General features: G+C 35.0%; 6 protein-coding genes across 7 annotated transcripts in view; 4 read left to right on the top strand and 2 right to left on the bottom strand.

Moving 5' to 3' along the window:
* LOC109132978 (CLAVATA3/ESR (CLE)-related protein 42-like) lies at positions 1643–2315 on the bottom strand. The gene has a single exon (XM_019245495.1). It carries the CDS (start codon positions 2068–2070, stop codon positions 1801–1803), a length of 270 nt encoding a protein of 89 aa, XP_019101040.1. The 5' UTR covers positions 2071–2315; the 3' UTR covers positions 1643–1800.
* Positions 4718–8082, top strand: LOC104786063. The gene is made up of 6 exons (XM_010511386.2): positions 4718–5981; positions 6077–6192; positions 6282–6866; positions 6944–7229; positions 7312–7502; positions 7581–8082. The coding sequence occupies exons 1-6, from the start codon at positions 5253–5255 to the stop codon at positions 7702–7704; spliced, it is 2031 nt and encodes a 676-aa protein (XP_010509688.1). The 5' UTR covers positions 4718–5252; the 3' UTR covers positions 7705–8082.
* LOC104786062 lies at positions 8064–9298 on the bottom strand. The gene has a single exon (XM_010511384.1). The coding sequence runs from the start codon at positions 9199–9201 to the stop codon at positions 8329–8331; it is 873 nt and encodes a 290-aa protein (XP_010509686.1). The 5' UTR covers positions 9202–9298; the 3' UTR covers positions 8064–8328.
* Positions 10290–12746, top strand: LOC104786064 (transcription factor GTE1). 2 transcript variants are annotated; one of them, XM_010511388.2, is made up of 9 exons: positions 10290–10374; positions 10720–10848; positions 10926–11138; positions 11298–11375; positions 11495–11710; positions 11788–11886; positions 11999–12057; positions 12153–12303; positions 12394–12746. In XM_010511388.2, exons 3-9 carry the CDS (start codon positions 11109–11111, stop codon positions 12589–12591), a joined length of 831 nt encoding a protein of 276 aa, XP_010509690.1. In that variant the 5' UTR covers positions 10290–10374; positions 10720–10848; positions 10926–11108; the 3' UTR covers positions 12592–12746. The 2 variants fall into 2 exon arrangements, with proteins under 2 accessions (XP_010509690.1, XP_010509689.1); XM_010511387.2 differs by having other exon boundaries at positions 10296–10416.
* LOC104786065 (CTP synthase) lies at positions 15086–18751 on the top strand. Its single transcript, XM_010511389.2, has 19 exons — positions 15086–15244; positions 15350–15483; positions 15571–15650; positions 15756–15842; positions 15929–15979; positions 16066–16183; positions 16278–16399; positions 16471–16554; positions 16635–16685; positions 16781–16843; positions 16926–17042; positions 17130–17192; positions 17273–17362; positions 17447–17485; positions 17551–17864; positions 17940–17988; positions 18073–18247; positions 18352–18514; positions 18618–18751. The coding sequence occupies exons 2-18, from the start codon at positions 15366–15368 to the stop codon at positions 18471–18473; spliced, it is 1743 nt and encodes a 580-aa protein (XP_010509691.1). The 5' UTR covers positions 15086–15244; positions 15350–15365; the 3' UTR covers positions 18474–18514; positions 18618–18751.
* The window catches only part of LOC104786066 (lysine-specific demethylase JMJ15-like), a 5214-nt gene continuing 2281 nt past the window's right edge, over positions 22278–25210 (top strand). The window contains exons 1-6 of the mRNA XM_010511390.2: positions 22278–22395; positions 23572–23619; positions 23722–23799; positions 23889–24374; positions 24660–24887; positions 24982–25207. Of these exons, the coding sequence (XP_010509692.1) occupies positions 22348–22395; positions 23572–23619; positions 23722–23799; positions 23889–24374; positions 24660–24887; positions 24982–25207 (1114 nt within the window). The 5' untranslated portion in view covers positions 22278–22347. The remainder of the gene's footprint in view (positions 22396–23571; positions 23620–23721; positions 23800–23888; positions 24375–24659; positions 24888–24981; positions 25208–25210) is intronic.

Consider the following 25210-nt stretch of genomic DNA (forward strand, 5'->3'; position numbering starts at 1 on the left):
TATGCCGTTTCTGGTTTCCTTTTTTATTCCTTTCTCTTTTCCCGTTTTTTTGCCTTTTTAGGATTATAGGACCCAAACTAGATATATATAAACGCGTTTTTTTACTTCATTATTTATTTAAGATATATTATTATTCAATAACATGATATATGTAAATCGAAAGATCCAAAAAAAAAAAAAATTCTGTCGAGATCCAAAATTTGTAGATACTAAAATAAATATAATAGCACATTAAAGTCCTAATTAATAAGAAAAAGTATAGTACTCTTGTGTAGTACTCTAGTCATCATCATCATCATCAGTCATCACTCACTACCTATTCTTTGACACAACATCAATGCAGGTCGCTATGCATGTGCCAGTATATGTTTGGGGGACCTCTTGAATTGAAGTCACCAAGCAAGTACTAGCTATAATTATCCCCAAACAGTTTAATTTTTATGGATCCCTACTGCATGGTTCGTGGCGCTATTTAATGTGACACTACTATACTATACTAGAAGACTTTCCAATAAGTACGTACGTTGACACCTTGTTTAGCTATATATATATATATATATTTTTTTTTTTTTACCATCACATAATCGATCGGCGGCTGGGAATTATGTACGTGTGGATCGACTCACTGGATTTTGGCATTCTTGCGAGTTTCTGCTCTTCTAATATTGTCTTTAAACTAGCTCAATTATATAGTTGTGTTCTAACCTAATTTCGAATTTTGGAGGTGTATGTTCTTTGTAAACGATCGATAACATTTTTTTTTTTACATTAAACGATCGATAACATTAAATTTCCGTCTTTTTGTTTCATTTTGCTCTAGTTTGTTAAATGAAAATATTATGTACCTTGGTTGACCCATTTTTATTCCCACGCAGGAAGAGGAGTCGAGCTCCTAATGCCTTGGTTTACCGGTGCCACACCTGATTATATGGCTCTTGGAAGGTGATATATGTATAGCTTAATATTTATTTAATGTCATTTATATGTCCTATTCCTATATATACTTTTTTCGTGTAACAAGTGTGGAATGACTAGTGTACCAATATAAGAACAGCAACGACGAAACAAGTTTATATCGAAGTTATGTATTTTCAGGTTGCCATCTTTGCATGGGAGATTAGATTCTTCAGGAATATAAAACGTAGTGGATATGTTCAAAGAAAACATGCTAAAAATGGAAAATGGTTTATCATCAAACCCTTGACTACGTATATATTAACATATGCGTGCGTTTGTAGATGTGTATTTGTTTTTTTTTTTTTGTTTATCTAATAACCCGGCCGGGGACCCCATGGCCTTGGCCCTTGGACGTATTTTCGTCCTAAAATTGTTTCTCATTGCTATTTTTTGTACAATATATATATGGTTCTTCGCTAAACTATACATAAAAGATATACTTCATTCATAAGAAAAATATAAGAGAAAGTAATGTAATTGTAATTGTTCTTTTAACAAAAAAAAAAAAAGTAATGTAATTGTTATTTTCACGTAAATCTTTAATTGTCAGTCAAACAATACCGTTTTAGCGGTACCGTGTTCTATACAATACAAAGTAGCGTGTCACTAATTCTAGGAGTGAGAGTTAATCGAAAACCTTTGTAAGAAATAAATATGTATAATTATTTTTTTCCATTAACTCCAAATAAATAAAATATTTCCTGCCAATTTCAAACTATGAAATCAACAAACAACATAGTAGTCGTTTTTTTTTTTTAACGTGCAACCTCAGAAGCAAAGAGATATACTAGAATACTAGGCAAAATATTCATACAACAAGCTCTATGTATTAAAATATATATTCTACCTATTGGAGATGGGATTCGGACCACTTGGGACTCCATGTTCACTGGTATCAAACATCTTCCCTTTCCGCCATGTCTTCATCGGTCGCCGAACTCTAAACCTCTCTTTTTTTCTTCCTTCCGGCGAAGTCACCGCCACATAATTGACGTCTCCAACGTTGGAGCCAATCTGTTGAGTTTGATCATCAATGGTTCTTTGATGGGTTTGGAGGATTAGAGAAATGAAGAAGAAGAGAGCAAGTAAAATGATGATGTGAGGAGATCTCATCACATGTTATACCAATATAAGATAAGAAGCTTTGATGTCAAAAAAAAGAAAGATAAGAAGCTTATAGATATAATATAATACAACTTCAAGAGAAGCTTATAAATATAATAATACAACAAAAAAGGTTGATGTCACTTGAGGGTTATACTAGAACTGGGGAGCTTGTGAAAGATCAAGAGAAGAGTTTTGATATTTTCTGTAAACTTAGCTAATAGAGAGAGAGATTGCGGATGCAGTGTTTTTTCGTTTTGTTTTTGTGTATTAATGCGTGGAAAGTGTTATATGAGGTAAAGAAAGAAAATAAAAGAAAAAGCAAAGATGGTACGATTTTTTTTGTTTTTTTACTTTGTCTGTGGTGTGAACTTTGAGGATTGATGGAGACTGTCAAATCAAAGGGGTTAGTATATGACTCCAACCAAGTTTATTATATAAACACTCAACATTACACTCTTATTGAAAAAATATATAATTACACTACTACATTTTTTTATTTTTTATAAAAAATTGCTGTGAACCTGTGATGGATTTTTAGGTAAACTTAAAGCTGCCGACGACAAATCTCATCAATTGATTTGGAGGTGTCGGAGACAAACACAAGCCGACGAACACTATTTTTTCTTCATCTTATACCAAAATTCTAGTTAACCAAAAGAAAAGGAAAAGCGTGAAGAAAAGGAGAAAGAGAAATACTAAATTACGGAAAATTAGCCACACAAAAGACAAAGAGTCTCTTCCATGACAAGATTTAACGATGTCATGTTCCTATTTTGGACATTTTTCATAACACTGGTCAAAAGATTTTTTTGTTTTTTTGGTCTTCCCGATTATACTCTCCTAAATTAGGTACCAGTCAATTACAAAAAGATAGAAGAAGAGAAGAGAATGGGATAGAAAACTAGACTAAAATCATTTGACAACTTATCATGACAGTGTTTATAGTTCGGACACGAATAAAAAGGTTTGAGTTATTAGAACTAATATTAGTTCAGAATGTATTACCACAAAATTGAACGGTGATAGAATAATGCCTTCTCTCATTCCGATGTCTTCAATCTTACTATTAACACAATAACTTCTACTAACATTATCAAGAGTTATGGTAAAGACTTATTCTACATCCAGTCAAATAAGCATTTTGCAAATTGTATCCCCTCCTTTATAATGGTATGATATAGGACTACAACATACAATTTTTATACGCAACAAATAGTTTCATCTATAAATTCCTCTGTAATGACCATATAGTTAGTAGTTGTAATAGATGTCCACATATTGACATATATATAAGTTTTGAAATGTATCCTTTTGTTCACTAAATAAAAAATATTGTGGATGAGGTTCCTGCTAATGAATAAGTTGAAAACATCCCTAGTATTCATATTCATGGTCCATGGATATCTTCTGACTCTCTAGAACATGTTTAATATCTGCTCTCCAGCGACAAATCCACTTTCGGGAAAGGTCTCCCATAACCAGCAAACAATATAAGAACGTCACCCATTTTGCATTCACCACAATAGTTTGGGAAAACGATTTCCAGCCAATCATTTAAAACTCTACATATATCGTTATATACAATATCGTTTTTTTTTTTTTTTGTCAACATACAATATCGTTTTGTAAGAACAATTTTAATTCTATAGTTGTTTGTTTAATTAATTGGTTTGGTTTGACTCACCTTACTCATGGCACTCATCATTAAGAAAGCCAAGAAGATTGTTGATCGCAAGTCGATCGCAACCATGTTTTACGGCACTTTAATGTTTCATTCAAACGAACTCAACTGAATTTTTTTTGGTTTTGATATAAGAATATTAAAGAAAGACATGGTTGCAGTAGAATCAAAGAGAAGTGCTAGAGAGTTATGAAGTAGATCATAACTCATAGGAAACGAATCTTATATCTTTAGAATATATATGAATTTTTATCTATATAACTTTGGTACTTAACTCTTTTTTAGTTATTTAAACATATGTACAATTCATTGTTAAATTTTCTTATATAATATTTCTACATTTAAAACACTAGACATCGTCGTCTACACTTTATAGTACACAACTTCAGTATGTAATTTTTAAGTTAGGAACAAAATCTTGAAGATAAATCAAACTAACTAATTCCACCTAAGTAAGAGAGTAGTTGATCCAAATGTAATTCCAGTTCAACTGATATTTTGTTGTGCTATAGAAATCTAAATGACTTCTCATGATGCTCTATAAATAACTTCTCTAGTTATTAAATATATTTCAAATTTAAACAAAAAAAACATATAAAATATAAAATTAACCCAGTTTAAGTACAAATAAACCAAACACAAAATTGTAATGATTTTTCTTTTCTTTTCAAAACCAAAAACAGTTGAAACCAATATCTTATTTTTTTCCTTCAATTATCAAACCAATACATGGAATAAAGAAAAATAAACAGACTAACCACAAGTTAAATGGTAGACACACCAAAAAAAAAAAAACTTTAAAAGATAATTAGAAAACTAACAAGTGTGAATTAAAGTCCCTACTTGCCAACGGCTAATTCAACCCAACGGCTCCTTTGGAGTCTCCGCTTTTGGACCCTCCACCTCAACGCTTTCATTTTCATTAATTAATCATCTAATTAGGAGAAATAACTACTAACCAATAAAGTTAAATGATCTTTAATACTACATTCCATCGCTGAAAAAACTTCACAAAACAACTTGTAGAAGCTTCCTCGAGACCTCAACATATACTTTGTCTTCGTCCGAATCTGTCTTCCCCTGTTTTTTACACTCTGTTTTTTTTTTTTATTCTTTCTTTTTTTTTTCTTCTCTCCGACACGTTTCAAGTTTAAAGGATAGACTCAGAACAATCCTATGACTCACATTTTTTTCTTTTACTTTTCGTCGCTATGTCTAAATATTTTGTTTGGTATCAATGTTAAGTGCTATGTCTAAATATAGATATAACAAAACATACTGTTTCACTTGAATTAACTGTTTCTTCATCGTTACGATTCTAACACACCACTTTGGTTGCTCTGTTTTTAGCTAAAACAAAACCAACTTTTTTGTTCTTTTCCCTTTCAAAAGAGAAAGGTTTTGATTTCTATTCTTCATTACCTTGGATCGATCTTTTTCTAAGATCCAAAATCAGAGATGGGTCTTTGTGTTTGCAATCGTTGACAAATAGGTCAATTGGCTTTTAATGGCCTCGTTACGAACTAGCTTCGGATGTGTCCTTAGAGATCGCAACCAACGGCAGGACGACGTCGTTTTCAAGAAGAATCTGAAAGCTCTAGTCAAAGCTGCTCCTCCGGAGATCTCCGACGAGGGTTCCCAGAACAGAGTCGATTCTTTGATCGGGAACAAGCGGAAAAAGAACAATAACTGTCGTCTTGGATCGCCGGAGAAACCACGTACGAGGAAAGGGAACAACTCTTCGGACAGTCCTGGAGGAGCTTCTTCTCTTGTGCAGATATGGGAGGCGAGGCTGAACCGATCAAACGGTCGATCAACAGAGAGCAACAGCTCAGAAGCGAGCGTTCAAGAAATCCACATTCCGGATCCACCCATCGACGGCGAGTCTGAGTCGGAGAACGAGTCGAAGAGTCCTGATCGGACGAAGGAGATTGAATCCAGGACTGTCGGTTCGGTTCCTGATTCCGGTGAGAGCAAATGGGGCCGAGTCGGTGAAATGATCCGGAGGTTGAGTAACGAACAGAAGCTAACTCCTCGAGATAATGTCGGTGCCGTCGACTCGCCGAAGACGACGGAGCAAAGGAGTTGTCCGGTGGTTACTTGTTCGCCACGAATCCGAGGACGACAAGCGTTGTCAGACTTGCTTGTGCATATGGTACGAGAACGCCACCGCGAATTGGAATCGCTTCATGGACGCAACGCGGTTTCTAGGTTTCCTCAACGTGGTCGCCTCCAGGTACGTACTTTGCGTCATTTATACAAAACAGCTCACAACTTTTATAAGGTTTCACTCTTTAAAATCGTTATCTCTTGGTTTTTCTTGTTGGACAGTCAATGCTGCGACTAAGGAGTCTCAAACGTGGTCTAGCGATTCAAGATCGTCATCGTGGTAGCACGAAAGGCGATATAAATCGAGTCCAACCTTGTTCTAAAATTCTTCATCTAAGGTATGCATTAAGCCTTGACTTCGAGCTCGGCTACGACACTAGTTCATGAACTTGTTTTTCTTATCTCCTCAGTCTTTAAATTGCAACAGAGAAAAATTCCGGGATAATGCAGCAAACGCCTCCTCTGAAGCCGAACGAATGAAGAGTCAACAACAATCCATCGTAGAAACAGAGAGCATGCGGTCAAGAGAAATCAGTATTATCCCAGATACTCCTTCCATAAAGTATTCAAGCCCTAAAAACCGTAACATAGAGGAAGCAATCTTACGCAAGAACGAAACTGAATCAAAGATGAGTTACCTTCAGCTGAAAGAAGCCATCGTAGCAGAAGTTTTGAAAAGAAAATCTGATAACATTAGCCCTATGATCACAAGTGTAACTCATCAAGAACCGCGGATACTAGGCAACGAGGTAAAGGACAAGGTTGAAAGCGGTAAGCATGGAACTCAAAAAGAGACTCCGTTCCTTGAGAGACAAGAAACCTCGTTCCAAAACAGATGGGAAGAGCAAGAAGTGTATGAGGATGAGCAGTCTTATTACGGAGACATGAGCAATGACTGGTTTACAGAAATATCTCGGCCTCGGACTTATTGGGAAGATCTGAGGAAATCTCGGTATCTGGAAGTGATGAACACTAGATCTGACAAAGACGATATATGTAGACTTCTCGAGAGGTAAACCAAAGTCAAACAAACACCCTTTTTTATTACTTTCTAGAAAGATCTTAATATCGGTTATATGGTTCAAACAGAGGAACAGTTTCGGGTTTCCTCCAGAGCGGACTACGAGAGAAGATCGATAAGCTCATAATGTCCCGTGTACAGACACAACCAGCTCAGCGGATTGAAGAAGCTGGTAAAGAAGAAGAGAAAGGTGAAGACAGAGATGACTTGAGCCAATCATCATCGCAGATATTTGCACCGTCTCCGGCAGGATCATGGAGTTCTCAGGACATAGGAGTTAGTACTCCAACACCTATGCACACCTATGCACCATCTTCAGCACCTTCAACACCTATGCACAATCTTCATTCCAATGTGAGCCTCTTCTTTTCTTGTTGAAATGTCTCTTTCAGTTTTGATGAGACTGGCATTTACATTTCATTAAAAAATGTTTCAGGAGATGGAGATTATAAGTGAATTGAGATCAAGCATTTTACAGCTCCAACAAGAAATGTCTGAGCTAAGAGACTCTGGCAAAACGTGTTTGGACGTAAACGCCGGACTTCAAAAGTCAGTTCACCTTGAAAATCCCTTGAAACGCAAATGCTGCGTTTGTAACGAAACCCAAATTGAAACACTTCTATACAGGTAACCCTATTTACTTTGCTTTGGTGATGACTCCAAAAAACGTTATTAAATATATCTATTGCGTTTGGTTTTCTGCAGATGCGGGCACATGTGTACATGCATGAGATGCGCAAACGAACTAAAATATAATGGCGGGAAATGCCCGATTTGCTGTGCCAAGATTCTAGACGTCGTTCGCGTTTTCGTCGATTCAAGAACCTGAAAATTTTATAAAACCAAACGGTTCAACAAGATAACGATACTTTACTTTACCTATGATACGTTTTTCTTCTACTAATCCATCTGTTTGCTGTCACGTTTGACCGGAGCGTGTTTGCGTTTTGGATCTGCGTCCGAGATTCATATATATGTTTTTCTATGTATGTGAATTACTAACCGAACTCTCATTTTTTTTTTTTTTTGTTGGCGTTGAAGTTTTCTTCTTGTAAAGATAATCTTATCTACATATGCCTCCTTTCACTTTCCTACCATCAAGTTGGCACAGGATTTGTAGAATGTACGAGGTTTTAGTACTTGCCGTTTATTTTCTATTTTGTGTAATGTACCAATCTTAAAATAATGAAGGAAAAAATTTGGTACCTTTCACATTCGTAAAAAAGGAGAATTATGAAGAGAAAAAAAACAGAGGAAATCAAAGCAGAGCATATTTTTCAAATGCTCAGTGTCTTTCATCGATTTTATAACGTAGAGGAGTCTCGAATCTAAAAAGAAGATGAACATGATCTCTCCACTGATATATACAGACCGAGCATTCGTATATATTATTGTAATGTCTTAGTGAGAACTGAGAAGTGTTTTTTTTTTTTATGTTGTTGTTGGTGTGTTCTCACGCATTCTGTGCCGCTAAGAACGTATTGAAGTCATCTCTAGCTTTCAACAGTCTTGGGGTTATACAAGATCGTGGCGAAGCCGGGCAAGAATCCGAGGTTATGGTCGAGAATCTGACACGGCGTTGTGGTGATGTCTCTGCCGAACCTCCTAGCTGTCTTCCCGACAGAGAACTGCTCTTCTTAAGGACACTTCTCAAAGCGAGACTTCCTGTTTCCTTGTCAAAGAAGAAACCCGAACTCACAGGCTCTTGTACATCTCCACCGCCACATCTTATCATCTCCACCGGTAGATCAAAATACAATCGACCGTTTTCGCGGGCTAGAGCTGTCGCTGAAGCCCATGAGCCACACTCAAATTTCTCGAGGGAAGCGCTTAGGGATCCTGCAGTGGAATCTGAGAATGATGACGGTTTGATCATCTTCTTCTTCATAGAATCCTCGCTTTTTGGTGACCTCACAGGTTTTTTCCCAAACCCAGGGAGGGATAAACAGAAGGCGTTGCACTTGAATTCTTCTTCTTCTTGGTAGAAGTTTTTCTCAGGATACCTAGTTTTCCTTAGAGAAAGCATGGATTCTTGGTGGCTAAACTTCTTCCGTTGTTTCATCATCGGCTGGGGAAGAACAGGAAGCGGCACCGCGTTGTCTCTTGGCGGAGACATCGCCAGAGGTAAGACCATTCTGAAGCTTTCTTCATTCACCGATGGGTGGGAGACCGTCATCTGATTCTGCTGAGCTGCCTTCTTCACCAAGAAGTTAATGTTAGGGTTAGGGTTTTGATCTCCTGAATAAACGTTGAAACCCTGCCACTCGTCGTTGCTCCATTTGTGGGCTAAACTATCTTCTAACACGATCAATGCTGGAGGAGACATAACAATTACTCAGAAATCCAAGACAATATAATACTACGAAGATGATGAAAGTAAAATGTGAGTTATATTTTTATTTTGATTGGTAGACAAATGTGAGTTATATTTTTTAAGGTTGGGTTAGAATTCTACAAAAAAAATATATATATAGATGTAAAAATGGGGAGTACATAAGTGGAAAGCACGTCTATGGCGGCGTGGAGAAGTAGTGACGAACATGTTGAGATGTTAATACAGAGGCGGTCTGAAGAAGAAGGCACAGGATAATATTTGAATATACTAAATCCGTGTCTCCACATGTTTGACCAAAATAAGCTACTTAATCAGTGTTAGGTACGCGTGGATAATCAAAATGAATTGAGAATCTTGACAAGATTTAATATAAAATGATTTGAGAGGTAATAAGATAATATTATTTTGTTGTTGGATGGTTATACTGCATTTGGAACAAATAGAGGTGTCAACCGAACAATGTGTCTTCAGAATTTTATGTTGGTCAATAGAAAAATTGCTAAAAGTATATTAAAATTGAGTGTTTTTAATTGTAGTAACATGAATGGCATGGCAAATGCCAAGAGGACCAAAAAAAATGCATGAGAATTGTAGGAAAACGTAATTTAGGTATTAAATTATAGAAGTATTTTTTATAGACCCAATGTAGCGAGGTGTAGCATTTGCAACTTCCTTGTTAAATATTTTTTTCTTTTATATAACTTTATAGGCAATTTAACTGATGATTTTGGAAAATAATTTATGGGTTTTAAGAAAGTATTATAGTTAAAATACAAAAAAATGAAGATAATTATTTTTATATGACGTTTCAGATGATATTTTTTTTTCTTTCTTTCTATAGAGGAAAATGAAAATACTAGTTTACATTTACATTTAAAATGAAAATACTAGTTTACGTTTCAGATTATTTTTTCTTTCTTTTTTTCTTTCAATTTTACATTTAAAAAAAAAAGACAACAAACCCGATATTTTAGCTGGTAATAAAACCGCGTAATTTTGTCTGTTTATTAATGGGCCGAACAGAGAAGCCCATATTGATACAAAGAGTTTTTCGAAAAAAGCCTATTCGTTGTAAACCCTAAACCGGAGAAACGCGTTCTCTTCCGTCTTCTTCTTCTTCCTCCGACATGCGTCTGTCTTTCTGAATCCTTCGAAAAAGCTCTCGTGAGTCACTACTACTCTTCTCTAATGTCTGTACATGTCAAGGTACATAAGTTTATTATTACTTCCTGGTTAAGTTGCAGCCTCTCTTTGGATTCAATCCCAGACTTTGTTTATTACAACATTTTAGCTTACCTTTGATTCCGTCTGTTAATCTAGCTCTTCTGCTGAGAAGTCACCTTCTTTTGAGGTTTTGGGTTATTATAAAGTCTCCAACTTTGTTCAATTTGAACACTTTTAAGTAGCTAGAATTTGTATACAAACTCAATTATCAGTTTTGAGTTTATTGTAGAAAGATGCGTGGTGCTGTGTTGAAGCTTTTTTTGATTAGTTTGTGTCACTGTTTAGGAGGAACCTGTGCTTGTGCAAAACTGTGATGTCGAGAATTCGGAGCTTGTTGTTTTCAATGGAAATGGGGTCAGTGAGCTTGAGGATTTTGGGACTTGCATAGATGATATTACTGAAAGAGTGAATCAGGTAAAAATGAATTGCTTTTCACTTGACGCCATGACTTGCTTAGTGTCGAGTCTCTTACTGGCTGTATGTGATGGCAGCTTGAGCATAAAGTTGTGGAGGTTGAACACTTTTACTCTACCAAAGATGGAGCAGCTCAAACTAATACTTCTAAGAGTAACTCAGGAGGGAAAAAGATTGCGATTTCTCAACCAAATATCTCGAAATGTAACTCGGCTGGGAAAGATAAAACAAAGGGAAAACATGTTTCCAGCCCCGAACTTATGCGTCAATTTGCTACAATGTTTCGTCAGGTAAGCAAGAAAAAACTTTATCCCTTTTTCTTCTTTTGATACGAAAGCTTAGGATTTTGATTTACTTCGTTTGATGCTTCCTTAGTTTGCCAATTTGCCAAAGCAAAGATTTTGCTCAGTGTTTGCTGCATTTGAACCTTTCGTCTTCTAATACCTTAGATTACTCAAAATAAATGGGCATGGCCATTCATGGAGCCTGTTGATGTTAAAGGACTTGGACTCCATGATTATTACAAGGTAAAGTTACAAACTTTTGCTATTTTACTTAAATGTATGGTAAAATCAACTGTTTTCGATAAATGTTGAAATGAGTTTTTTGATATATGTCGATAGCTTGTGTTCATTTACTTAAACAGGTTATAGAGAAGCCAATGGACTTGGGAACGATCAAAAAGAAAATGGAGGGTTCAGATTATAGCAATGTCCGGGAGATATATGCTGATGTTAGGCTAGTTTTCAAGAATGCGATGAAGTATAACGAAGCAAAAGAAGACGTCTATGTGATGGCTCAATCTCTGTTGCAAAAATTCGAGGAGAAATGGATTCACATAATGCCTAAACTTGTAGAAGAGGTACAACCAAATGTTCAGTTTCCAATTAATCACCTTTTTGTAACAGTGTGTTAACATAATTGCTTTGGTGTGAACAGGAAAAGAAACAAGCAGACGAAGAAGCTGAGGAGCATGCAAATAAACAGCTTACTCTGGAGGCTGCACAAGCGGAAATGACTAGGGATTTAAGCAATGAAGTAAGCAAAATAATAATAAAAAAACCTATTTAATTTCTACTTGTTGCTCTGTTTCAGGCCATGGAAAATAGTAGCTCCGTTTTGATGAGTTTTTTTTTGCACATATCTTTAGCTATATGAGATCGATCTTGAGCTGGAGAGACTCCGGGAATCAGTAGTTCAGAGATGCAGGTTAATAACCTCTTCTGTTAAATCATTTTACCCTTAATGAACGGTCTTAATGAAGGGTCCTTAACAGAGTTTTCGTTTGGATTTGAAATGAACAGGAAATTGTCCACTCAAGAAAAGAAGGGACTGTCTGCAGCTCTAGGTCGACTCTCTCCTGAGGATCTGTCGAAAGCGTTAAAAATGGTTTCAGAGAGCAACCCGAGTTTTCCGGCTGGAGCACCAGAAGTTGAGCTTGACATCGATGTTCAGGTAAACATCAAAATCGTGTTCTTGTTTCTTTGTGGTTTTGGCATAAGAAATTTCAGGTTTTTAACGGTATTCTCTCTGTTTTTCGAACAGACGGATGTTACCTTGTGGAGATTGAAGGTGTTTGTGCAAGAAGCATTGAAAGCAGCAGCTAACAAGAGCTCTGGAGGAACAAATGCTCAAACCAATAACAACAATACTGGAGAGATCAACAAAAACAATGCCAAAAGACGGAGAGAGATCTCTGATGCAATCAACAAAGCTTCAATTAAAAGAGCTAAGAAGGCTTAAATCAATATCTATATCTGTGTTTATTGATCCCCAAGAGTTTGTTGTAACACCAATATAAATTAAATATAACTTTCCAGACTTCAAATGTTGAGTACAATGTAATGTAATGTAAAATATATGAATGCTAAAAAAAAAAATCTGTGTTTGAAAATAAATTCTGAGCTATAGAGACATATATGTAAAATGACTGTTCAATTTGTGTCAAGATTCTTCATTTTTATTACTTTGGCATTTATCACAATTGTGTCTAGACTCTACACCAATGAGAAAATATGGGAAATCAAACAGTTAACAACCACTTTACTTATTTTTAAGATTTTGAACAAAATAAAAACAGTAATGTATACAAAATATATGTTCAATTGTAAGACAATACTAAATAAATTAAGAAACCTCCTTATTCAAGAATTTCAATAGGCTAGACTTATCTTACCTATAAAGTGAAGCCTTTTAGTTCAATGCCTATTTTCATCACAGCTTACTCTGCATAAACATGGAGTGACACCAACAACTATTGGTGCAAATGGTTTTTGTACACTTTGGTTAAAGAACATTCATTTTTTCTTTGAACAAACATTCATTTAATCTTCACCATTTGAAACGAAAAACTAGAAAAATGAAAAAATTACAAAAAGAAAAAAATGTATAAGTAGTCCATCTACTACTCTAATCTAATAGAATAGTAAGTTGAATGATATTTAGCTCATCTTTTTCAACTCAATTGTTTTTTCAATCATTTGCACCCATAAAACCAATAGAAAGAGTTTGGTGTAACACCAATACAAATTAGATACTTTCAAGACTTCAAATGTTCATTACAATGTAAAATAGAATGAATGGTAAAAGAAATATCTATGAGTGAAAAAAAATTCTGAGCTACAAACACATACGTAAAATGACTGTTTGTGGGGAGAATCTGACAAATTCTCTAATAAGATATTCAATTTGTGCCGGAGAGATCTTCAGTGAGTTGAACGATTCTTCTCTTTCATTACCTTAAACTTTGACATTTATCTATTACAAATAATTATAAAAATGATCAAATTTTTAAAATCGATTTTTTTTTTTCAGTCTCAAACTATTTTTTGACCAAATGCTTCATTCTACTGCAATATCACAATTGTGTCTAACCTCCACACCAATGAGAAAATATGGGAAATTTGCTAAACTTCAATCAAGACAGTTAACAACAAATTTACTTCTTTTGAAAATTTTGAAAAAAATAAAACAGTAGTTATACAAAATATATGTTCAATTGTAAGACAATACAAAATAAACTAAGCAAAAGAAGATTAAGAAACCTTATTCAAGAATTTCAATAGGCTATGACTTATCTTACCTATAAAATGATTACTCTGTACAGTGCAAATGGTTTTGTACATTTTTGCGGGATAAAAATAGGTTAAAGAACATTCATTTAATTTTCACCATTTAAAATGAAAAAATTATAAAATGAACAAATTACAAAAAGAAGAAATATGTTTAACTAGTCATCTACTAATATAACAGAATGATAAGTTGAATGATATATAACTCATCTTTTTCAACTCAATTATTTTTCCAGTCATTTGCACCCATAATCTAGATTTATGGTCAAAGTGAGGATTTTTTTTTTTTTTTTGTTGTTGTTGTAATTCTCCATCTGTCTTGAGGCTTAAATCCATAATTTCCAATGGACAAGCGAAAGTGTCAAAAACAATGGGGCATGAGGGAATAATTTATAGAGTGGCTTGGTGGTTTGTGCTTCTAGGGGTGTCGAAATAGTTAAACCAATTCAAATCAATCCATAACTCAGTAACTTGATAGTATGAAGATAATGATGACAGATTTGAAAATTAATGAATTGAAAGTTACTATAAATCATTCTAACCCAATCCATATAATCCATAAACCTATTGACCCATAACTCATTTAACCAATTTGGGCTATCGTGTTGACCCATGAGATTTAACTCATTAAGATCCAAATAATAAAACAATTTGGCTATCGTGTCGACCCATGAGATTTAACCCATTTTGACACCGCTAATGCTATTGTAGTTTTTATCTTTAGTACAGACTTCTCGAAGTTTCCGATAGCTTTATGTGTTTTTAAAGTTGATTTATGACTTTTAAGATTGTAAAATTAATACTTAAATATCTTATTTTAAAAGGCAAAACTTCTAAATACATGTCTTTTTGGCCAATTGCCTCAAATCCACCATCATTATATATGTTCTAGATTTTTCATAAAGGTCTAGTACTATAGAATATATGTACCATCATAAAAACGATATCTAATGTTTAAATGCAAATGATCATATGGCTTAAGGAAATCTTAGTTACCAAAGAAAGTATTCATATTCTTAGATAATTTCAAATAAAGATATCATTATAATCTAATAAGATTTAGCTTTAGAGTCTCATAATATTAAAAACTCATGAAATGCATATATTTAAAATATTGAATTTAAACTAAATAAAGTGGAGGATTGTTATCTTCTATGGGTTTTAAAAGATGGAAGGGAATATGCCCACTGCTTCTCTTCTCTTATAAATTGCTACCTCTCCTTCTCTCAAAGCCCACAAAATCCTAACGTTTGTTTTTTCCCGCTAATATCAAAACCTTAAAACAGAGATCCTCTGTTTCAAAGCTTCTCAGTTTTTCATATCTGGTTTTGCTTCTGCTGTCTCTATAAAATTGTTCATCTGAATGAAATTTTGCAACTCATTGATTGTTTTTTTCTTCTTAATATATGGTTTGGTGACGTTTGTTCCAGGATATACAAGTTAAAGATGAAGTACGTGCTTGTAACAGGAGGTGTTGTGAGTGGATTAGGAAAAGGAATCACTGCAAGCAGTGTTGGTGTTCTTCTTCAGTCTTGTGGTCTTCGCGTTACTTGTATCAAAATTGGTATCTTTCTTTTCATTGAGTTCAAAATGTATATGTAATGTTTGCTTACGGAACACTCAATCTAAAGCCAGTTTTTATTATCTCTAGATCCTTATTTGAACTATGATGCTGGAACCATATCTCCTTACGAACATGGAGAAGTGTTTGTCTTGGACGACGGTAGTGAGGTAAAAAACCATAAAAACAACAAAAAAAAAAACTCACCTATGTTACTCTACCTTTTGGATCTAAAAGACCTAAAACATTTTTTTTTGATGGTTTTGTAAAAAAAGGTGGATCTTGATCTTGGAAACTATGAGAGGTTTCTAGATATCACATTAACTCGAGATAACAACATCACCTACGGGAAGATTCAGCAGGTAACTACATAATGTTTATCCTTGGATTTATTTGCCACAAGTCGATAACTAAAATACTTTTGTTGTTGTTGTTGTTACTGTCACAGTATGTGATGGAGAAAGAGAGGAAAGGAGATTACTTAGGAGAGACTGTTCAGGTAAATGAAAGATAGTTTCAACATTTCTACTTTGTCATCATAATAAGCTGTGAAATCTAAGTTTTGGTTGGTAATGGATTTTTTAGATTGTTCCTCACATCACTGATACAATTCGAGAATGGATAGAGAGAGTTGCAATGATTCCTGTAGATGGAAAAGAAGGTCCTCCTGATGTTTGCGTCATTGAATTAGGTGGAACTATAGGTAACATTTTAACACCGAGAATTTCATTTTTCTTTTTGTTTGCTTCTTGCCTTCTTCTGTGTATAAATACAGAGAAATCTTTGTGTGTTTGCAGGAGATAATGAGTCCAGGCCTTTCACTGAAGCACTTAGCCAATTATCATACAAAGTAGGGCCTGATAACTTTTGCCTGATCCATGTTACTCTCGTGCCTGTGCTCAGTGTTGTTGGTGAACAGGTATGTATATACATTTTCTAGAAGTAATATGTCTTTGAGAAACTTCATTTGTTTTGAATCTCTTATTTCAGAAAACAAAACCAACACAGCACAGCATAAGAGATCTACGAAGCTTGAGATTGACACCTAATATCATAGCTTGTCGGAGCACAAAGGTTTTAACCTGTTCATCTTGGTGTCTGTATATATATCTTCTTGTTCTGTTATATAAACTCGAACTTTCTCTTACTGTTAGGTACTTGAGGAGAATGTAAAAGCAAAGCTATCTCGACTTTGCTATCTTCCGGTATGATGCATCTTGTTTTTGATTTCCTTGTTGTCTTGTAATCTTGTTCACTCGAAATTCTCGGTTAAATAATCAGCTTCCACACTTGTTTTCAGATTCAGAATATCTTCTCACTCTATGATGTTCACAACATCTGGCACATTCCTTTGATGCTGAAGGTACGAGTTTTCAACTACTGTGATGCATGATATTCGAAAGTTATCATTAGATGCAACACTTCTCGTTGTCCCCTTGAAACAGGATCAGAAGGCTCATGAAGCAATCTCAAAAGTCCTGAACCTTTCTGGTATTGCTAAAGAACCTTCTTTAGGCAGATGGGCTTCAATGGCAGAAATTAGTGACAATTTAAATGTACCGGTGGGTCTCAACTGCCAAAGAATTGAATAGTTTTGTAGTCTCCAAACTCGATGTCTCTTTCTTGAAACCCAAGTAAATGTTTTACAGGTGAGAATAGCTATCGTGGGGAAATATACAGATCTCTCAGATTCCTATCTCTCTGTCTTGAAGGTAAAATTAATACATCACTTTCTCTCATGGCACATTACTCTTCAGGTTTGGTTTAATAACCCTGCTCATTGGTTAATTAGGCCCTCTTCCATGCTTCTGTGGCTATCCGGAAAAAGCTTGTAGTTGATATGGTTCCATCTTGTGATCTCGAAAATAACACCAAGAAAGAGGTAAATAAGTATGCTTCATCACGTTCATGCTAATTAGCCTCTTAATGAATACTCTGAAACATAATTTGTATCTCTTTTGGGCAGGATTCACGCGCATATGAGGCTGCTTGGAAGTTACTAAAGGTTTGTTTATTTATTTTTTGGCAATCTTTGAGAAGCCTGATGGTTCAAAACATAGCTTCTTTCAGGACGCAGATGGAGTTCTTTTACCTGGAGGGTTTGGTGATAGGGGAATGGAGGGGATGATTCTTGCAGCAAAATACTCCCGAGAAAACAATATCCCTTTCCTCGGTATTTGTCTTGGGATGCAGATCGCTGTCATCGAGTTTGCACGCTCACTTCTCTGCTTGCCTGATGCAAATAGCACAGAGTTTAAACCTGAAACCAAACATCCATGTATCATATTCATGCCTGAGGGCTCCACGACTCATATGGGAGGCACAATGCGATTAGGCTCGAGGAGAGCCTATTTTCATGTCAAGGACAGCAAATCTGCAAGATTGTAAGAAACCATTTATTGATCCAAATCAATTCTCCCAATGCTAGATTTACTACTTATGTAAACTGCTTTTTACAGATATGGGAACAAAGAGTTTGTCGATGAGAGGCATCGCCATAGATACGAGGTAAGGTTTCTTGCAAGCCTGAATACACATTTTATTTTCTTAAAGCTTAGCCATTTCTTGATACAAGTTACTGGTTTCTTGCAGGTGAATCCTGATATTGTTGCAAGCCTCGAGAAGGCGGGTCTCTCTTTCGCTGCAAAAGATGAAACTGGGGAGCGCATGGAGATAGTAGAAGTTCCAGGCCATCCTTTTTTCATAGGAGCTCAATTCCATCCTGAGTACAAATCGAGACCCGGGAAAGTATCTCCTCTGTTCTTAGGTCAGAGTTCTAGTCATTGTTTCATATAAAACCTCCAAAACTTTTTTTTTATATGATCAATATGCTCAGAAAATTTGAATCAAATTCCATTTATTTGTATCCAGGACTAATAGCAGCATCCTGTGGTGAGCTAGAAGCAGTCCTGAATCCTGTTTCTATTCACCAAGACAACCAAACTATGGTACTTGGAAAAAAAGCAAGGCTTGGTCCAAAAAACTGGTTTTAGTAATGAAACCAACAATAGAGCTCAGAAACATTTTATCCAATGTAAGACATAAATTAATAATAGACGTCAGTGACTGATATGTTCCATCTTTATGGGTTTGTTATTTACTTATTTTTCTCTTTTTCTTGGATTTTATCTGTCCAGCTGCAACAAAGCTCAATTGTCGGAGACCTATATATATGTTTTTTTTTTCGTGGAAGAATAAAGAAACATCTTTAAATGAAGCCATTGGCTCTTGATGTCAAATAAGTTATTGAAAAAATTATTCTATTGTTAGAGAAAAGTAAAAATATTGCTAATATCTTATATATATTTTTAAAAAAATTATTCATATATTATTATCTTGCGTGTAAATACAATTAACATTTTAAATTATTTTTTTTCTTTTTAATTTCGAAAATATTAAAAAATTCTATGTCATCGTCTTTCTCTCTCTATCTCTCTCTCCATCGACGTCATTGCTGTTGCATTACGTCTACACTCATGTTCTAGTATGTGTCGAATCTTTATTTTTGAGTGTTCCGAAAATAATCCGTGATTTAAAATGTTTTTTGGCTGATAGATGGTTTTTATCGATGCTTAGCGACTGATTGTCGCTGTCGTTGATTTACATATGACGATTGATTTGTTTGATATACTCGATTTGATAGCTGAGTTATAATATTTCACGGAAGATAAAATGTTGCATAGATTTATATGACGGCTGATTTATATTGTTTCGCGGCTGAGCTATAATACTTCACGGAAGACGAAAGGTTGCGTAGATTCATATGACGGCTGATTTATATTGTTTTGCGGCCGAGTTATAATATTTCATGGAAGATGAAACGTTGGGTAGATTTATATGACGACTGATTTATATTGCTTCGCTGTCAAGTTATAATACTTCACAGAAGACAAAAGCTTGCGTAGATTCATGACGGCTGATTTATATTGCTTCACGGCTGAGTTATAATACTTCACGGAAGACAAAATATTGCGTAGATTCATATGACAGCTGATTTATATTGTTTAGCGGGCTGAGTTATAATACTTCACGAAAGACGAAATTTAGATTCATATGACGACTGATTATATTACTTCGCCGCTGGGTTATAATACTTCACAGAAGTCGAAAGGTTGCATAGATTCATATGACGGCTGACTTATATTGCTTTGCGGCTGAGTTATAATTCTTCACGAAAGATGAAATGTTGCGTAAATTCATATGACGGCTGATTTATATTGCTTGCGGCTGACTTTTACAAAAAAAAAACTGAACGTAAACAAATAATTTATATTGTTTCTCGGCTGAGTTATTAGAAGAAATAAACGAAAGTAAACAAATGTATTACTACAATACTACATCAAACAAGTTTTTCGCATCTATCTGCACAACTCTACAGCCTCTATCATCGGTATTAAATACATATTTGTGTTTTACCCAATTATCGGAAACAATAATTGCCGGAACCGGATCCATCACATATCAGAGCATGATGAACAAAAATGAAGAATAATGAGGAAGACGATAACGAATTGGATGTTCAAAATTTAAGTTCTGGATATCTCTGTTGATGTGAAGACAAGGTGAAGAACATGAAGATGATAACGAATTGGATGTTCAAAATTTAAGTTCTGGATATCTCTGTTGATGTGAAGACAAGGTGAAGAACATGAAGATGATAACGAATTGGATGTTCAAAATTTAAGTTCTGGATATCTCTGTTGATGTGAAGAACAAGGTGAAGAACATGTAAATCTTTTTTGAACAAGGTAAAGAACAAGACAAGTAGAAAAAGACGTTTCATATTTCTTTTGATGATGATGACATGAAATGATTCATTCAACGTTATTTTTTAATTGATGAAGTGGCAAGAAATCCACCAAACGAACATGTAAATCAACCTAATTAAACAAGCCAACAAACAAAACTATAAATCAGTCGCAACATAAATACTATTACAGTAATTAAAAACGAAACATGGCTGCCAAATTCAGCCGTTTAATGTCGTAAATCAACTGAAAAACTGTAACTCAGCCGTATCGTTTCATAAGTCGGCTGTAATTGCATGTTATTCTGGTAATTGATCTTTTGCTGATTTGTTAATCCAGCTCATTACGGCAGATTTATGATACTTAAACCTAAATCAGCCGTAACGACATAAAAAAGTAAGTCGTCGTTAATAACTCAGCTATCCGGAAAAAAGTTAATTAAGCCGTGTCAAAGTATTAACTCAGCCAATTTTTTGACAAATCAACTATCAGGTAGAAACTCAGCCAAAATTACAGTTGGGTTACACTCGTAACTCAACCATTTTCTCATAACTCATACATGTTTCATTAAGTCAGCCGTAACGTCAGACTGGATTATACCCGTAAGTTAGCCGTTTGCTCATAACTCAGCCATTTTCTTTAAATCAGTGGCAACATAATGTAAATTAATCGACATTGCCGCTTAGCGTTTTACGGCAGACTTATTTAATATACAACCGCCGTAAAGAAGATTTGTATGGTTCTGATAACGTGCAACAAGAGCACGCTGAGTATATAAAATATACCCAAAATATGATTATAATATTTGTATAGTTCTAGTAATATCACTTAATTTGTATGATGTCTGAATAAATCTCCATAAGTTATATGTACAAGTTGTATATGTGTAGAAGCATCATTTAATACTTCAAGAGACTAATATGTTTCTTTGATCAGAAGAAATGCAAAATGATTTGTCTCTAATCATATCGACCGTTTGCTTTTTGATTGATATTTAGACTCTAGTACAATGGTACTAGTTGGATTTTATACCGTGTGAAAAAACCGAACATAATCTAACCCAAATTCGGAATTCGAGAAATCGAAGCGGCTAGAGCGAAATTTACCAAGTAGTATGATTTTAATCAAATGCAAATAATATATATACAAAAGTTGATTTATTTCAGAATAATTTTCCAAAATCTAAAAAGCTTGAACCCGAATCAAAGTACCGCAACTGAACCAAAGAATCAAATTAACTCAATCGAACTGAACCGAACCGAAAAATCAAACGTCATATAAAATCTACGGAAGAGGGACAAAAGAGGAGAAAGAAGAGAATAATGTCACAAAAATGTAAAATAACATAGAAGTGGAGGGTTTATGTCGTATCTTTGACTTAAAAATTAAATGGAATCGTACGTACGAGTTTTTTAGTTTTGGCGGTTATTTGTTCTCCAACTTCCTCGTCCTCTTCCCACAGTCTCGCTTCTATCTTCCTCTTTTGTCTGTCTCTGTCTGAATACTCTCAAAAAAAAAAAATCCAATTTTTATAGTACGTTAATAATAATATTGAGCTCATTATATTTGAATATGTTGTGCGATAAATCAGGGAGATTTAATTTTAAAGACACTTTCCGCACAAGTTTCTTAGGTGAACTCATATAGTGTTAGTACCTACCTTATATTAACAACTCATTTTCGATAATTTAACTCATCTATGTTTTTTTTTAAATTGTAAATTTTTGTCTTTATTTTTATCTGGTAATTATTCGGTTAGCTTTTGTTCTGGATTGAGTCTCCTTTACTCATTACTACTTTACTACAATACTAGTTTACTACATAAATAGGTCAATCAATTTTCCAAATTCAGGGTATTTTATTTTTCTTTTACTTGCCTAAGCTATTTTATGGTCACAGACTCACAGTTTGGGATAAGAGATTTTGACCTGTCCTTTTGATTGGTATGATATCTTAAGATTTTTTTTTTTATAATTTTATTATTATTATAAATATGTTTTTAACCATTTGCTGACCACTTTAATTGGATATAGGGTTAGGGTTGTCTGATCCTCTGGGTACCTCATATTTTGTCTTCTCGGTTCTTATTAGGGTCCCCTTGGTTTTGTGGAATGAAGTGATGGGTTTCAATTCAATGGAACCTTTCAGTGTTGCTCAGATCCAAGAGGTAAGCTTTTGATGTTCTTTATATGCTTTCGATGATGATTCATCGAAAAAATCGCATAGTTCTAAGAATGATTCTTCGACTCATCGTGTAGTTCGAAGGACGATTTATCAATCAATCGTGTAGTTCTAAGGACGATTCTTCGAATAATCCCATAGTTCTAAAGATCTCATCGGTTAATTGCGTAGTTATGAAGATGATTTATTGATGAATCATGTATATAGTATTATCATCTAGTTATTGCTACAGATCTTACTCTATATTTACATACTTGATTTGACAATATTGAGACTGTAAAATAGGTTTTGCATTATGACTTTTGCCTTAAATGTTGTACTCTGTTACTTATTTGATTTACTAATGTTGATTCATGAGTCATGATTTCCCCTACACCATTTTGCTTTCATTTGCTTTTGCTATTTTTGATATCAGAGTGTAGCCTCGTCCTAGCATCTTAATTTTCTCTTGATATTTTTCTCAAGCATACTAATTTCACCATCACCACTTTGCTTTCATTTACTTTTGCTATTTGGATTTACTAGAAATTTGGCTCCGAGGTTTTTCGATATCAGAGTGTAGCCTCGTCCTAGCAATTTAATTTTCTCTTGATGTTTTTATCAAGCATACTAATTTCACCATCACCATTTTGCTTTCATTTACTTTTGCTATTTGGATTTGCTAGAAATCTGACTCTGAGATTTTTCAATATCAGAGTATAGCCTCGTCCTAGCATCTTAATTTTCTCTTGATGTTTTTCTCAAGCATACTAATTTCACCATCACCATTTTGCTTTCATTTACTTTTGCTATTTGCATTTATTGGAAATCTGACTCTGAGGTTTTTCGATATCAGAGTGTAGCCTCCTCCTATCATCTTAATTTTCTCTTCATGTTTTTCTCAAGCATACTAATTTCATCATCACCATTTTGCTTTCATTTACTTTTGCTATTTGGATTTATTGGAAATCCGACTATGAGGTTTTTTGATATCAGAGTGTAGCGTCTTCCTAGCATCTTAATTTTCTTTTGATGTTTTTCTCAAGCATACTAATGTCACCATCACCATATTTGGATTTATTGGAAATCCGACTCTGAAGTTTTTCGATATCAAAGTGTAGCCTTCCCCTAGCATCTTAATTTTTTTTGCATACTAATGTCCTTCTTTTTTTTTTTTTTTCAGGACAAGGACACTAATGTAGACCCTCCTAGTAGTCCCCGTCATCGGAAGGTAAGGCCAAAGTGATTCTCGGAGCTGAGCGTAAACTTTACTTTGTACCAATCCAATGTAGTCCATAAAGGCTTACAAATACCTATTTTTGACATAATGTAGGTTCTTGGAAGATGGGATCCATCTAAAGCTCGGAGGCCAGACATTCGTGTAGCTCCTACTTTCCGCCCTTCATCAGTGGTACTACTAACTGTTCTCCATCTTGTTTTCAGAGGTTATGTTGATGTTTTGTTCTTTCCTTATTTTTTATTCTGAATTTTGGTTATTAGGACTTTGAAGATCCAATTGCTTACATTGAAAAGATACGTTCCTACGCCGAACCGTATGGTATTTGTCGAATCATACCACCTCTGAAATGGTCTCCTCCTTGTCGGCTTAAGGAGAGAGCTTTATGGGAGGATACAAAGTTCCCAACCCGTATTCAGATTGTGGATCTGCTTCAGAACAGAGAGGCCATGAAGAAGAAGGAGAAACCTAAGGGAAGAAAACGTAAACGAGGAAGAAAGCCGAGTGTGGCTTTACCCAAGAAAATACATGGCTCCGTTTCCTCTCCCGAGAAGACCGAAGAAGAGAAATTTGGTTTCAGCTCTGGTTCAGATTTCACTCTTAAGGAGTTTGAGAAATATGATCGATCTTTCAAGAAATCATACTTCGAAAGAAAAGACAATGCTGCAGATACCGAATGGGCCCCATCTGTTGAGGAAATCGAAGGTGAGTACTGGAGGATCATTGAGAAACCAACAGATGAAGTCGAGGTACATTGCATTCCCCCTTGAATGGTTTGGTTTTTGATTCATGATTCTAAAAATAAGTAGACCATATAATAAAAAACAGGAAAAATAAGATTTTAATAGATTTTGCCATACTTAAGAGATTTTGCCGGTTTCTTAAAAGATTTCTGCGACTTAGAAAAAAAAAGCCCAAAACAATAACTAAAAATTAAAATATAATAACTTAAAAGCGTTTCTTAAATATAACTAAAAAAACCACATAGTTATTTTTGTCAACAGTTTTGTCATTAGATGTCCTGTGGTTGGCAGGTCTATTATGGAGCAGACCTGGAGAGACGGGTGCTTGGAAGTGGATTTTACAAAGGAGTCGACATGTTGACTGGAGATACTGAAGTGGATCAATACATACATTCTGGTTGGAACTTGAATAACTTACCTCGTCTTCCTGGCTCTTTATTGTCGTATGAGCCTTGTGATATCTCAGGTGTTGTCGTGCCATGGCTCTATGTTGGCATGTGTTTCTCGACGTTTTGTTGGGTAAGATCACACTCTCACAGATCTCTATGATTATTATTTTTTTTGGTTTTCTCAATTTCACCAAAAATGTTTGTTATTATTGATTCGTAAACAGCATGTCGAGGACCATCACCTATATTCAGTGAACTATAATCACTTTGGCTCCCCAAAAGTATGGTATGGAGTTCCAGGAAACCATGCAACTGCGCTGGAGGAGACGATGAGAAAACATCTACCGGATCTGTTTGCTGAGCAACCTGATCTACTTCATGGACTTGTTACTCAGTTCTCTCCTTCCACCTTGGATGCTGAGGGAGTTCCGGTTTACCGAGCGGTTCAGCAAG

The sequence above is a fragment of the Camelina sativa genome, chromosome 5 (genome assembly GCF_000633955.1).
Source record: "Camelina sativa cultivar DH55 chromosome 5, Cs, whole genome shotgun sequence".
NCBI classification, from domain to species: domain Eukaryota; kingdom Viridiplantae; phylum Streptophyta; class Magnoliopsida; order Brassicales; family Brassicaceae; genus Camelina; species Camelina sativa.

Bases quoted from the DNA above. Each gene is read 5' to 3' on its own strand.
- LOC109132978 (XM_019245495.1), bottom strand. From the start codon at position 2,070: ATGAGATCTCCTCACATCATCATTTTACTTGCTCTCTTCTTCTTCATT.
- LOC104786063 (XM_010511386.2), top strand. From the start codon at position 5,253: ATGGCCTCGTTACGAACTAGCTTCGGATGTGTCCTTAGAGATCGCAAC. The intron at 6,867-6,943 runs GTAAACCAAAGT...TGGTTCAAACAG, and splicing joins ATATGTAGACTTCTCGAGAG to AGGAACAGTTTCGGGTTTCC. The intron at 7,503-7,580 runs GTAACCCTATTT...GGTTTTCTGCAG, and splicing joins ATTGAAACACTTCTATACAG to ATGCGGGCACATGTGTACAT.
- LOC104786062 (XM_010511384.1), bottom strand. From the start codon at position 9,201: ATGTCTCCTCCAGCATTGATCGTGTTAGAAGATAGTTTAGCCCACAAA.
- LOC104786064 (XM_010511387.2), top strand. The intron at 12,058-12,152 runs GTTAATAACCTC...TGAAATGAACAG, and splicing joins TCAGTAGTTCAGAGATGCAG to GAAATTGTCCACTCAAGAAA. The intron at 12,304-12,393 runs GTAAACATCAAA...TTTTTCGAACAG, and splicing joins AGCTTGACATCGATGTTCAG to ACGGATGTTACCTTGTGGAG.
- LOC104786065 (XM_010511389.2), top strand. From the start codon at position 15,366: ATGAAGTACGTGCTTGTAACAGGAGGTGTTGTGAGTGGATTAGGAAAA. The intron at 16,184-16,277 runs GTAACATTTTAA...GTGTGTTTGCAG, and splicing joins TGAATTAGGTGGAACTATAG to GAGATAATGAGTCCAGGCCT. The intron at 17,486-17,550 runs GTTTGTTTATTT...AGCTTCTTTCAG, and splicing joins CTGCTTGGAAGTTACTAAAG to GACGCAGATGGAGTTCTTTT.